The sequence below is a fragment of the Struthio camelus genome, chromosome 4 (genome assembly GCF_040807025.1).
Source record: "Struthio camelus isolate bStrCam1 chromosome 4, bStrCam1.hap1, whole genome shotgun sequence".
Classification (NCBI taxonomy): domain Eukaryota; kingdom Metazoa; phylum Chordata; class Aves; order Struthioniformes; family Struthionidae; genus Struthio; species Struthio camelus.
In genome coordinates this window covers 56308555-56323115 of record NC_090945.1, presented here as the reverse complement: position 1 = coordinate 56323115, position 14561 = coordinate 56308555, and the positions used below count along the sequence as shown (strand labels likewise).

The 14561-nt window shown below is 34.4% G+C and overlaps 1 protein-coding gene across 10 annotated transcripts in view; it reads left to right on the top strand.

Annotated features, from left to right (window-relative positions):
- CEP135 (centrosomal protein 135) overlaps positions 1–13623 on the top strand; it is a 35767-nt gene extending 22144 nt beyond the window's left edge. For 7 of the 10 annotated variants that reach the window (XM_068942819.1, XM_068942823.1, XM_068942820.1 and 4 more), the window contains 9 exons: positions 118–173; positions 1288–1456; positions 1963–2073; positions 3783–3968; positions 4810–5019; positions 6391–6593; positions 10631–10735; positions 11123–11269; positions 12153–12698. In XM_068942819.1, coding sequence (XP_068798920.1) covers positions 118–173; positions 1288–1456; positions 1963–2073; positions 3783–3968; positions 4810–5019; positions 6391–6593; positions 10631–10735; positions 11123–11269; positions 12153–12201 — 1236 coding nt within the window. In that variant the 3' untranslated portion in view covers positions 12202–12698. Of the gene's footprint in view, positions 1–117; positions 174–1287; positions 1457–1962; positions 2074–3782; positions 3969–4809; positions 5020–6390; positions 6594–9509; positions 9687–10630; positions 10736–11122; positions 11270–11350; positions 12699–13577 lie in introns of those variants that run through there. The other 3 variants (XR_011141055.1, XM_068942821.1, XM_068942824.1) reach the window with 3 other exon arrangements.
- Positions 13624–14561: the final 938 nt, after the last annotated feature.

The following is a 14561-nucleotide window of genomic DNA, read 5'->3' as shown; positions in this document are numbered from 1 at the left end:
TTACTTGTTGTTGAAGAGTTAAAATAAAGGTTTAAATATAAAGTTCTTTAGCTTGAAGTATCCTGGTATATTGCAATATAATGTTACCTAATGCAATTTTTGCTTTTATTTCCATAGGAAAAAACAATTACTCATTTGCGACTAACTCTGTCAGAGCTGGAGTCCTCAACAGAGTAAGCAAAGACTAAAAACACTTTCTTTAGTAGTTTCGTTTTCTTCAATGAATATCTTTAGTGGTCTTAAAGCTATACTAGATGGCTTTTTAAATTTTTTTGGTGCAATTATTCTGTTTAAGTCAGGTAAAGAAGTGTACACTGTTGAAAAAGGTATATGTGACTTTTGAAGACACTTTCCTTACAATTACGTGGTAGGCTGCTAAGATAGTGTTAGACAGGCATTAGACAGGTTTTCTATTTTTGTTTTTCCTAATTAGTAACAATTTTAATTCTCCGTTAAAAAGTGGCTTTGTATCATTCTAAGTACTCCACTGAATATTATTAGATTTAGACTCAGAGCTGATCTCTAATTATTGGCAAGTTAATTCTTCCTGCTTAAATTATCAGCACGCTCTTAATTAAAATACCCTGCTTTACTATCTGTTTTTAAATTCTTGCTTCTTAGTTTTTTAATGAGTTTTATGTGATCCTTTCTTGCCAGTTTTCATGCTTCAGTTTTACACCTATGACTTCTCAAAAAAAACCCAGTTAAATATCTGAAGACCACTTACCTGAAATTTTTGATACTTCATGTTGATGCATGTAGTATCTGTGGCAAAAAAATAATGCAAATGTCTATGTAAATTCATGCATGTTTCTATTTCTACTTTTTTGTTTACTCTCTCTTCTTTACTCTTTTGATTGTTGCCTTACAAGTGTAAGCTATATGGGGATGGATCTGTCTGCTTCCTTCATGGTATTGATATGCAAATGCTAACAAACTGTAACCACTACTAAACACAGATAAATAAAAATATCTGTAATTACTGTAATTGCATAATAAATGTGTAATTTTTGCATGCCAGATAAATCTTCAAAGTTGAAGATGAACCCCATTTTATTTGAGTATGTTGAGATTTTACAACCTTAGCTTGTCTGCCTACTTTACTAACTCATGGCCTGTGTAGTGATGATAACCTGTTTGTCAGCCTTTACAGAGCAAAAAGTTTAGCATTTTTTTTCTAGATTTGTTTGTATATTCAGAACCCCTGTCTGATAATTTACAGCAGTATGTGCTATGGTATGAGAAGGGACATTTTAAATAAAACTTTCAAAATCCCCCGCTTGATAGTCAGCTGAAGGACATGCTGAGCAACAAAGACCGTGAGATAACTAGTCTACATCGCCAGCTTGATGCTTCCCACATAGAGCTTGCAGAAACAGGACGAGTAAAGGAAATAGCTCTGAAAGAAAACAGACGGCTACAAGATGACCTAGCTACAATGACCAGAGAAAACCAGGTATGAGTCCATAGCGTTGAAGTATTAAGTTATTTATTGCTTGCCTACCTATAGTTTTAAATCAAAATTGCTACATCCTGGGTTTTGATTTGATATATGCAGTTATTGGTGTTTGTTGGACACGGGGATGTTAATAATGACTGGATAGAAATTGTAAACGCAATTACTGTCAGTACTTTTAGCCAAGTTGATACAGTGAAGAAGAAATAAATAAGCTTTCAGTTTAGCCTCCCTTTCCAGATTTAAAAAAAAAACTAAACAAATTTAGTAAAAGATGCAATTGTATTGTAATAAAGTTGTATTAATCAGTACTATCACTTGCTAGTTGGTAGTTAATTGGAAGAAATTGGTAGTTAATACCTGTGGAACAGGTATTATTGACTAAATTACTTAAAAGAATAGAATAAAATCTAGGGCATATACAGTTACTTTGATTTAGTCTGATATAGTAATATACAGAGTGCTTTATTCTAAGACAGTGTTTTGCCTTTATACAATCTCTTTAGGCTGTCAGTACTGAGCTGGAAGATGTAATACGTGAAAAAGAAGAGATGAAGACTAGAGTTCATAATTATATAACAGAAGTTTCCAGATTTGAAAGCTTGATGGCCTCAAAGGTAAAGATTTACTCTGTAGGCATTCATCGTTTTCAGTAAATTTATTGGTTTCAGAGTATAAAATGCTCCGATTTTTAGAATACAAGAAACAAATTAAAAATTCTCCACCCACCACCTTTTTTCTCTCACCTCTCTCTTCCTACAGTATTTTTAAGCTGCTAATCAATTCATATAAAACCTTATTAGATCTGAAGCTTTGATAAATTCTGGCACCTATTAGCTTCACTGATGATTAAGTTGGCCAAAACACTAGAGAAATCGTGTTTGAACTATTGTTTTTCTTTTTGAGTTTTGGGGGGTTTTACAAGGCAACTAGTAAAATATCCAGTACTATTTCATTGTTACAGGCAACAAGCAAGCTTAAGTGATAGTTTTTAAAAGTATTTGCTGCACTGATAAAATTGGTTTGCTAATGTATTTTATCCTGATATTTGGAATCGCAAGTATGAAGCCTGTGAACTAAATGTTACAGTGATCTAAATATAATTTATGTTCAAGACAGCATGAACTAGTAAATTTGTTATGTGACTTTGAATAGGAAAGAATGCGTTTTAATCAGACTTAGCTTATATGTGCTAGAGGAATGCATATAAATTCAACCACTTCTTACAAATATGTATTGAAACATAGAGATTCAGGTCAGTAGTATGTGTTCCCGAATTTAAAATGCTTGATTTTTGGCTTAGTTTTTAAAAATGTTTATAATTATATTGCATGTTGTATGTCCAAAGCAGGTCAGTTACAGGTATGTGTAGCCATAACTTTGGCAAATGGCAATGCAGTTATTAAAGTCAGGTACCAAGAAGCTGTAGAATATACAGCCAATGGCCAATTATGAAGCGTTCGTTTCAGGTTTTTGTCTAGTATTGCATATGATTGCTAATCTGTAGAGGCAAAGATTTACTTTTCTCCAGTATTTCTGCAGTGCAGTGTTTCTGCAGTGTATGACTTTTTAATCAAAAGTTTCTCTTTCCCAGTTGCCATTGCCTCATTCTGTCTGTACCTTGCAAGTTATGTATGAAATGCAAAATTCCTTTTATAAACAATAGCCTTCCTCGCCAGATAAACCTGATTCATAGGAGCAGCATGTTCAGCCTGCTGTACACTGCATAGAGAGGGAAAGAAAGGAAGGGAGCTAAATGCAGAGGAAAAATAAAGCACCACCTTATAAAATGCACTTCCAGTTGGCCAAATTAAAATTCACAAACAACATTTGTTTTATCACTGCTTAACTTGTAAGCACTTAAGTTTGCAGTTCCGTACTTTTATGTGTGTATATGCCTAAACAGATTATCAGTCCTTCAGGCACTGCTGTAATATAAATATTAGTAAGAGTGCAGTATATAAAAGGACTGAAGATGGAGTGGGGATTTTCTTGGAAGGAAGAGCACTAAGATCAGTGCGTCTCAGTAATGTGACACTTGACAATGCAGAGAGATCCAAAAGAAAAGCCTTGTAACTCGTTAACTGTTTGTCAAGATTTCCACTTAATAAAACTGAATGCCTTCACTGTATCTGTTCGCCATTTGGACCTGCAAAAGGGATGATACCCTTTACTAATGGCCCAGAAAATATAGTAAAGAAATCGGAGAAAGCTTCTACTTTCTTGTGCAAAAAATATTATAAATAAATGGAGTAGGCATAAAAAAAAAAATCAAGTGACTTGAAAATATGTTGATCGTTACAGAGTGATTTGCTGTTTCATCTAGGAAAAAGAAAATCAAGATTTGTTAGAGAAGTTCCGAATGCTCCATACACAAGCTGAAGACTGGGAAATCAAGGCTCATCAAGCTGAAGGAGAAAGCAGCTCAATACGACTTGAACTCCTTTCTGTAGATACAGATCGGAGACATCTTCGAGAGAGAGTAGAACTTCTAGAAAAAGAGATTCAAGAGGTAATAATTAATTTAGTGTAAATCTGTCAAGAAAAGTGAGTTCCATTGAAGTTGTTTTTTATGAAGTCAATATGTTGTTTTGAATGCTTTAATGGAAGTTGAATCCTACACATAAATGTTTCAGTTGTGGACACTTCAGTTTTTGAAAAGGTAACTGATTTTGGTTAGACACGTTTTCTCTTTAAAGATCCTATAGGAAACTTGTTTACTAGCTTAAAAAATATTTGCATATAGTTTTATAACTATGTTGAAAATTTAGTTATTAAATTTCTGTGAAGCCTTTGAATGAAGAATTTGAAGCGTTAGTGGCAAGAATAAAGGTAGGTAGAAGTCTGGTAGTAGTCTAAATCTAATGGTAGTCTAAATCTAGAAATCCATTATCCATCAGGAATTCCATTGTGCAGAAACCTAGACCAGCTATACAGAAAATAATGGAGTTTATATTTCAGAAGCTGTAAGTTCATGAAGATCAAGAAGGTTTTAGAGTACAGTAGTTGTGGACTTGCCATATTTTGTCTATCTTTTAATTATCCAAAAAAAAAAAAAAATAGTAGACTTGATGTTATAAGTTGAGTAAAGAATAGATTGTGTTTTTCATTTTTTAAACTTCTCCTCTGAAGCCGTAATACAGCCTCCTTCCACTCTTGTGTAATGCCTGTGTAATTCTTCATGATAGGTTTAGTGGTTATTCTTAGCTGTGATTTAGGGAGAGGGAAGGGGAGTAGCATAATCTAAAGTTCAGTTTACAGTGCAGGGAAAAAGAAGTACAAAAAAACTGTCACTGAATAGAGAATTGTTGCATTTAACACTGGGAGTGGTATCCATGTTTGTCTTTGTTTAGCATATCGTTGCACATCAAGCATATGAATCTCAGATCTCCTCCATTACAAAAAATATGTCCAAACTGGAAGAGGACCTTAAACGTGAAAATCAGGAAAAGTCTTCTGTGTTGGCTGACCTGACCTCTGTGAGAGAACTCTGTGTGAAACTTGAGTCTAGTAAAGACCTTTTATCTCGGCAGCTGACATCCAGAAGCATGGATTATGAAAGGGTGAGTAGCAGAGGCAAAATTAATTTATTATAATAAAATATCTTTGTTGTTAATCAACACACATGTGTTGTATTATAAATACTACAGAAAACAAATGTATATTTTTTGTACAGAAAAAGGGAACTTGATACATTAATTACCTTTACAAAATGTAGCAGCTATAGATTTGCTAAGCAGAAAGGCACACTGTATGTATGTGTTTAATTTTTTGATTTTTGAGCTTTTCTTTTTTAAAAGATGATTAGTGAATCTCTTATTTAGAAATTAAAGACTTTAGCCTAATGTTGAATTGAAATGAAATGTTAGATTTATCTGAAATGCATAAAATTTTGAAATATTAGGGCTGCAAAGATGATTAAGGGACTATAGTATCTCTGATGTGAGTAGAGGCTGAGAGAGCTAGGACTGTTTAGCCTGGAGGAGCGAAGGTTCAGGGGGGATTTAATGGTGAATATGAACACCTGATGGGAAGGTGTCAAGAGGACAGGACCAGACTCTTCTCTGCGGTGCCCAGTGACAGGGCAAGAGGCAATGGGCACAAACTGATGCACAGGAAATTCCACTTGAACAGAAGAAAACACTTTTTCAGGGTGACTGAATGCTGAAACAGGTTGCCCAGAGAGGCTATGGAGTCTCCATCCTTGGAGTTATTCAAAACCCTATTGGACATGGTCTTGGGCAACCTGCTTTAGCTGACCCTACCTGAGCCAGGGGGTCGGACCACATGATCTCCAGAGGTCCCTGCCAAGCCCAACTCCTTTGTGATACTCTGAAAGTTACTTCAACAGAATAAAAACAGTATTAAATTTCCTTGATATGTGAACATTTTTCTTTGCGTCTGATTATTAAATAAAATTGTGTCTATACTTAGTGACCTGATCTGGCTTTCTGTTACTGTATTATTCAAAAACTTGGGAAGAGTCGGTCTCATCCTCGCAGAATTTGTTTATATTTATAAATTAGATGAGAAAAACAAGCGTTTCTGTGTTTTCACAAAAAGCTGAGAAGCTAATTGTGAGCTGACCTAGTCAAATCAAAGGAAGTAAAGTAAATGTAATTTTTGTACCTGTGCAATAGCCTACTGCTATGAAAAGCTGGTTAGTATTCCAGTTACTTACTTGCACCAGCATTTGGTGATCCTTCTTCTGGTAAAATACTTGACAGATGCACAGCTTGAATATTGTATAACTAAGTATAGTTTAAAGTCATTTTAGGGCTTAATATGATTTTTGAGCTCAGTTTCAGTTTTTATTTTTATGAAGCTTTTGATCATTTCAGGTTTTGTAGCAAGTCTTCAGGAAAGAGAACTCCCTCCGCGTGTTAGTGTTTGTAAAACAGTATATTAACAATGAACATAAACTTGTGCCCTAGGTTCTAGCCGAGTTAGAAGACGTAAAATCAGAGGCAGAGCTGCTGAAAAAGCAGTTATCCAGTGAGAGACTTACAATTCAGAACCTTGAAACGTTGCTGGCTACTAGTAGAGATAAAGAATTTCAGAACCATTTAACATCCCATGAGAAAGATTCAGAAATTCAGCTACTGAAAGACAAGCTAACACTCGCCGAGAGCAAACTGTAAGTTTTAACAGTTGTATGTTTTATGTGAGATATGAAGAAACTTATGCACGCAGTCACATCTTCAGTACTTAATATGATTGAGTGGATTTTAGCAGCAATGCCTTTTGGCCTATCATGGCATTGTTTACTTTGAAGTTTCTCTCAGGATCTTTCATATCTCTTGGAGTATTCACAACTAATTGTGGTAGGCATCAACTGAGCGCTAGCAATAAACAGAAGTTCCACAGGAAACCTACTGGTAAAGGATGGTGCACCCTGCTGAGCTTTCTTCACAGTCTTGAGAATAAGCACTCCATTTCTTTCTGGATTTGTTCCCAGTCTGACTCCAGATTGTTTGCTTCAGTTTATTTTTTTCTGTGCTGGTCACGATTCATTTTCACATCAGAATCTTCTCCGCGTTAGTCAGGCGCAGGAGGTGATGTCTTTCATGAAGTTGACATGTCTGATTTAATTCTGCCATCTTTTCACGGGAGTCACTAAAATCCTTTTCTTAAGCCTCATAGTAGACTTAAAATTTCTAACAGGAGGGTAGCTGATCTGCTGCTGGCATTACTGGACTCTGTTTCCACTACAGAGCCAGATAGCACATGATAATTTATAAAATTGTTTAGTTGAGTGCATCTATAAATGTATATATGCATTCTAGTATGATTTGGATATTTAAACTTTGCATCACAGTATATAACCCCTCAGAGTACCTAACTCTCCTCCTTCAAAGGTTTTGATTTCCTTGTTAGCTTCAGGAAGCAATGTAATTCAGCTCTGCTTCTTAGCAAAAATATCACATATTTATTTGTCTTTGAAGAATTGGCATCTATGGGTTAACTATTAAGGCAACTCAAATTGTCTTAGTTAGGAACTACATTTTTATGTTTTTATATTGGAGAGTGTTCTGAAGTTCCAGGTCCTTTAGAGCGTCTTGGAATCATCAAGCATCTCAAAGCAAACAGAATCTGAAGCTTACCTGAATTATTTTTAGACTAAAATTTTGATATATGTACAGTTGAAGATGCCTGATCTCCTTACTTTGATTGCAATATGAATCACTTACGTACTAAGTAGTAAAGTCACAGCTCTTTTAAAAAGCAAAGCTACATTGGCTTCTGTTAATACGAACTGTTAAGGAAAAGTGGTATATCATTTATTGTTTTTTTTTTAAATATAAATAGAGTTGAAACTGACACTAAGTGCAGCCGGCACTTTCCATTTTAACTGGTTTTGTTTATAACCTCAATAAATTAACTGCAGGTTCTTATGCTGTGCATCTGCCTAAAGTAGAATTGTTTTTTAACACTTCTGCAGCGGAAAAGTTAACCTGTTTGGAAGAATGAAGTTAAGGAGTGAATATGTTGTTCATATGAAATTCATATACCAGAGAAGTGGTAGATTTAATAAATTTTGATTTGGAGCAGGGAAATTAAAGTTTGGTTTGTAGGTGTCATCCTGTTATGAAAATGTCTTTTATTCTCCTGCTGATAAATTTGCCATTGATTGTAGTGATATCTTTGTATTAAATAGCAAGAAGGCGCAGTAGCAGCTGAATATAGGTGGTGGTGAAGAGTATAGTCAAACTAGAATTTCAGAAAAGGAAGAACAAGATACACCCAGTTAATAAGGTGGGTCAGAAAGGAAACATATGAAAGGTGAAAGGACAGGTCATGTTCCCTTATAAAATACAGACTGTATAGCATTCCTGTACTGAATCTGTAGGTGACAACGCTATCAATCACCCCTGTGCAACAAGTTGTTCCACATTTTAGAATCACGGGATTTTGTTTACTTGGAAAAAAAAATCTACATTGTGCACAAAGAACGTTAACTGTTGGGCTGTCCTGACTATTAAAAAAACAATGGAAAAGTTACAAAAACCAAAACAAAGAAAGAAAGAGTTAGGTTTTCATTTAGTGTTAATTTGGCTTTCCTGCGTACAAACTTTATACAACTCTATTCAAATCACTTCACGGTAATTTCTTCACAAAGTTTTTTCTAAAGACATTGTAGGATTCCTTTCTTGTTTGTTGCAAATGTCAGTAGTTATGTTTTCAATAGGGCAGAATATTGCAGGAGGAGGGGAAATGTTCTCCTGGAGGAACAGTGGCTGTTCTATTGCACTGAGTTGTTCTACCACCTTTACCCTAAATGTTCTGTATCTTGCTAGGCAAACGTTCAGATGTGGGAACCGTGTATCTGCCCTATTTGTCAGTATTCTGTTCATAGTACTTGAAGACTAAAGAACAGAAGCTTTAAATGCTCACAGGTGTGGCTGAAGTCCATGGCGATTATGCTTGTATCTTGTGAAATAAAAGAATTCAGTGAACCTGGCAAAATTTCACTTCTAATGGACAAAAATTTTCTGTCAATATTGAACATTATTTGTAATTTTGGCCTTCTTGTGCCTGTGCTTCCACGCTCTGCTGATAAAATGCAGTTGTTATAACCTCTGACTTTAGATTCTCAAAAAGAAGTTTTGCTTGAGAAGCTCCTCGGTGCTATAACTTTGAGTTCTGTGAAGCTTATGAAGGAGTGAGTAGTTGTATACTTGGGGTGCTATTTGGGTGATAAGGCAGTAAATGAGATCTGAGACTCTGCAGTGATTAAATAGTAAATAAACAGGATGTATTGTATAGCTAAACTACTTGTCAAGAGCTATCTGTATCTACTGTGAAAGAGGTAGATGTCCTGTGAAAAAAAGAGTATGTGATCATATAATCTTATTATATGATGATAACTATGCATAAAAGCTGCAAACTTAATCTTAATCTTTCTAATTTTTGAGTGGTTGACTTCATGACCTTAGTTTTGTTTTAATGTCATTTACCTGTAATAACCTCAGAACTTACAGAGCTGTTTGCTTTCTTTCTTTATTTTACAATAATGATATTGGGTCCTGAATTCTTACCTCCATCCTGAAAGCATATGCCAGTCTCTGAAGGACTTAGAATAAGAGATCATCGAAAGCTGAAACCTCTTCTCTTCCGCATCTGTTCACAACGCACTGGATCGAGAGATCGTTCTAGGAATTTTACTGTTGAGTAGGGAACACAGGAAAAATCTGCATTTTTTTTTCTTGGATCAAATCACTTGAGTAGCTTGTATCTCCCTGGAGTCAGACCAGCTGGTGCCAGATGGGAAGTCTGTGACTGAACTAGGAATGGAATTCATCCTCTGGAATTCGAGTCCAGTGCTTTAGCCACAAACTAGTACATCTTTGCATCCTCCAGAAGTGACTTTTGAGCGTTCTTCTTCGTATTAGCTTTGAAGACTATGTGCAATAATATAGTTGTCTAGATTCTGATTTAGACACCTAACTTTAGGCTCCAATTAATAATAACTTTGCTTGCTTTCTCATAGAGTTTATGGTGTTTTGCAACCAAGCATTGAGCTATCCAAGCTGATGATTTGCTGAGAAGTACATTGAATTGTTACTTAAGGATTGACAAAGCTGCTTTTCTTTCTGAAACTTGCAGTTGAACCAATTGGGTCCAATCAGGAGGTAGCTGGTCTGAGCTTGTTTTAATACCAGTTCTACTTAGATTTGATTCAGTTACGTTCATTTCTAGCCAGAGAGTTGGAGCCTGCTTGATACGCTTTTTATTGAAGCTGTATCTGTTAATTTTGTATTTTTGTGGATAGCCGTTGCTTTTTTTTCTTGTTTTTAAATGTATATGTAAAAACCTTCTCATATTGCAGCAGAGGCTAGTAAATCAATAAAACAATTATTTGTTTCATCTGTTATTATAAAACGTGTCTATGCTTAACTTGGTCCAGAAAAGAATATGATGTACTGTAGTAAGAATATGGTGAGAGGCTTGCCAGCTTCTCGCTTCTTTCTCGCCTTAGTTTCTTCCAGAAACATGCTTTTGTATTTTCTCTGTTCTCGCTACTTCTGATTTGTTTTCTGTTTTGGGTTGTATTAAGCAACATGTTAAGTATCTCTTTTTAGGGTTTTTTGCACTAATTCCTCTAACCTAGCTGACAGTGTTCAAAGAAAACGTTGTTGCTTTTCATGTGTGTGGTTTTTTTTTTTTTTTTAGAAGCAGTCATAACAGAGAGGTTTCCATACTCCGAAGTAAGGTTGCACAGCTGCAGACTGACTATGATGTTTTGAAAAGACAGCTAACAACTGAACGATTTGAACGGTAAGGGGCTGTTTTTTTCCTAGTGAGGCGACTTCTTTTTCATCTTTGAAAATGTTTTTTAAATACTGGGAAAGTTTATGGAAATTTGTTTTCCTAGTATCATGCAAAATTTAATGTTCTCAACTGGAAACCTGCCCAATTTAAAAAAAAAAAAAAACTTAAGCGGTTTCTGAATTCCCACCTAAATTTTGTGAATTTACCATCACTTTTAAAAATATTTTTCCCTTTTTTTATGAAGAAAGTTGAGTGACGTTGTAAGAAAGCAAGGCTCTTTGTAAAGTATTGCAAATATCACCAAGTAAAAACACAGGAAAAAGTTAATTTTTCTTCCTCTAACATCCTGCAGTACCAAAGCGTTAGGTAACTGAAATTACTATCTGTTGGTAGAGAGCGTGCAATTCAGGAGATGCGTCGACACGGCCTCTCTACATCATCGTTACGTGCTTCACCTCCTCTCAGTTCAACGTTAAGGTCTCCTTCACGTTCTCCAGAACGTGCACCTGTAAGGACAGCTGATCGAGCAGTAGCTGAAAAGTAAGTAATTTGATTTTTATCAGATTAATTGTTTCCATATAACAGATAGTTTTACTTTGAAACTTTCTCTTTCTCCACCAGAAATGTGAGCTTCAAGGAGTAACCAATACTTAAGCAATAGAAGCATTATCTTGTTACAAGGACTTATTTTTGAAAACTATGAAGGCTGACATGTATTCTACCTCTAAGTTTTCTTCAAATCAGTTATTACCTTTGAAATTTGTAAAAAACCTGTGAAATAATAAGCTTTGCAAAATTCTACTCTTCCAGTTATCTGGGTTGACTAGATTTTTTTTAATCAAAACTGGCTAAGCTTTGTGACTTTTTGCAAACCTAATGTAATCATTATAAGAAGGAAACAAGTACTTGATAAGGCAGCGTCTTGTTTTCATTTTGCTATTCTATTTCCTTATCTTATATGGTTACAGAAATTCATTCATCTTAGTGTAAACTAACATTGGAGAATAACATCCTTATTTGTCTTAAAAAATACTGAGCCAATATGTATATGTAAGCTGATGATGGTTTCCTGTCTATCTGGGTTTTTAACAAGTGTTTTCATTTACATATCATTACTTTTAAACACCATGAAGAATGGCACGGTATTTTGTGAATGCATTTTGTTTACTGTAGATGTTTCTTAAATAGATCCATTATTTATAAAGTTTTTGTCATGTAATAGAATTACTCATCTGCTTTTTTAATGTTTTTGTGAAAGTTCATTTTTAAATATTTTCCCAATATTAAATGAAAATGAAAGAAAAACTGATATTTTTAGAAAGTGTTGAAATCCTTCAAATACTATAAAATTAGTTCTAAAGTATTTTATGATCACATTTCCAAATCATATCTGGAGATATTTTTCACATTTTCTTTTTAAAAGATCAGAACAAAATCTGGAATCCTTCACGCAGTTGAGCTCAAGCTGCTAGAAAGGTGGCACAGGTCTTTATATTATGACACACATATTAGGTAAGTGCAGTGATAACTAATCTTTAAAATAGCAGAGGAGAACAGCAAATTTAGACTGTGAAGTGAGATGCAATTAGCATTCAAAATCTTTTGATAAACTGTTAAAAGTCCATGTATACAGATAATTGTATATCAGATCGTTGTTCTATTCTAAAATGTTTATTTTCTGGTAACTACATGCCATTCAGATTGTTACGATGTCTGTTGGTCGGTGTTATGCAGAGGACTAGAAGTGGGAAAGGTATACTGTTGTGCATCCTTGTATTAACAATTAGTAGTTTTCTACTTGCTGCACGTTCAATAGAAAAACTGTGATCACCAGCTAAAATTACAAGCCGCTTTAAGGTATAAGAAACATTAAATTATGTGAAATAAATTTTTTTTACTTTTATATTTTGTCTATTTTGCACAAAGATTGTTGCAGTTATAAATTAATAAAGAATAATATGTTAACTGGAACTATTGTCTCATTTTTGTAGATAAGTAATTGCTACCAGCTATAGAGATATATTTCATTTTTCATATATTTTGTGAATTTTCTTCAGTATGTCTGTGTGTGTGTGTGTGTATATATATATATATATACACACACACACACACACACACATATATATATACATATATATATAATACTGATTCAAAACAATAGCTTGTTCAGAAGTACCTGAAATACTTGCATCAGATTAGGCTTCTGAGCCTCTGAAAGGAATTGTATATTTACAATGGGTGCATCTCATACTCTTTGGGTTTTAGGTCACTAATTTCTCACAGGCATGAGGAGATCATTATTGCTAAGTGTTATTTAGGTATTAATGCAATATTGAATTAGAACAGTAGTTTCCAATGACACTAGTTGTTCAGGATGAAACTCTGTTCAGTAAGAATAAAAAAAAATGATTTTTCTACTCTGAATGTCTTCAATGATGACTTTTAAATATCTTATAACACCTTTTAAATCAGAATCTGAACTTAAAAAGTGGTATTCTGTTTTGTGAAAATACTATATTTCATCTTCATCTACATTTCATCAGAAAGTATATATTCTGACATTACAATTAAAATGATCTTACTTCTATTAATAATGCTACTTACATAAAAATCAGTTATGTAGATTTAGAGGAATGTCCAGCATATCTGATATAATAAAACTAGTATTGTTTCAGTGGCTCAAGTCCATATGTGTGTTCAGCATTGTAAAACTGAAAAAATATTAATATTCAGACTATAGCATGGCCATCAAGTCACCTTCTGTTAATACTATTTTGTATATGTTTTGTTAGCCACTCAAAAGTAACAAGTATACAGCTTTGCTTTAAAATCAATTATCTTATTTCAGAAAGTAGAAAATGAGCAAAAATTTGTGGAAGATTTAAATCACTGGAATGGCATTTATGATCATACAAGCCTTCCGTAAGTCAGGGATATTACAATGATTGATTTGGACTCTGCTGGAGTAATCGATCTCAAGGAAACTTCTGTGCTTGTCCTCACCTTCTGGAAGATTAAAAGATCAAGGAAGGAAGCCTCATGACCTGTTTTAGTCTTCACCTGGGGTGAGTTGAAAGTGCAGTGGGGCAGCCAAATTAAGTCAGAGAAAAAGTTGAAATACTCAAGTTGTTTTTTTTATTATCTCCTGGAGGGGCACCTAGAAAAATAGTAAATAGTAATAGTTAGGAATAAAAACATAGCAAGTGGATTGTCAGGGAAAAAAAGGAATCTGCAGAGAATAAAAGGACAGTTTTTACCAGCTGATTAAAGCCTGAGTTGCTCAATTAAACCTATCAAAATATCTCTCTAAGAACTTCTTAGAGTTAAAAATCTGTTTTTCTGCCTTACAGTATGTCCCTAAAATTTGGATGATTAATCTAAAGTTAAATGAGTAATTGTAGGAAAACTCATTTTGTTCTCTGATTTTTTTTTATTTTTTTCACTCTGAATCTGAGAAAGCTTCAGATTCCTATGTGTTGCTAGTTAAAAAAAGGTTAAGATGAGACCTTCCGTCTTTCCTTCCAAAATATTTCATAGAGAAATTGGTGCATGTGCAGCAAGTCTGATCCATTCAAATGCTGTTTCCTAGCATTTGGAAACGCTAGACCATCTGACCACAGACTTCTTTTTGTAATCTTTCTCTGTAACAGAATTTTTATACTTCCTCTCTTTCTCTGCTAGCAGTGTAAGAAATCGAAGGTGAGCTGTTTTGATACCCTAGTTTTTTAGCCTGATGTATGCAGACACTGCAGTTTCATTTGATCCTCTGAAACTTCTTGGACAATACAAAGTTCATAGTAGCTGCAGCAGTTTTAATTCTTGGACCTTAACC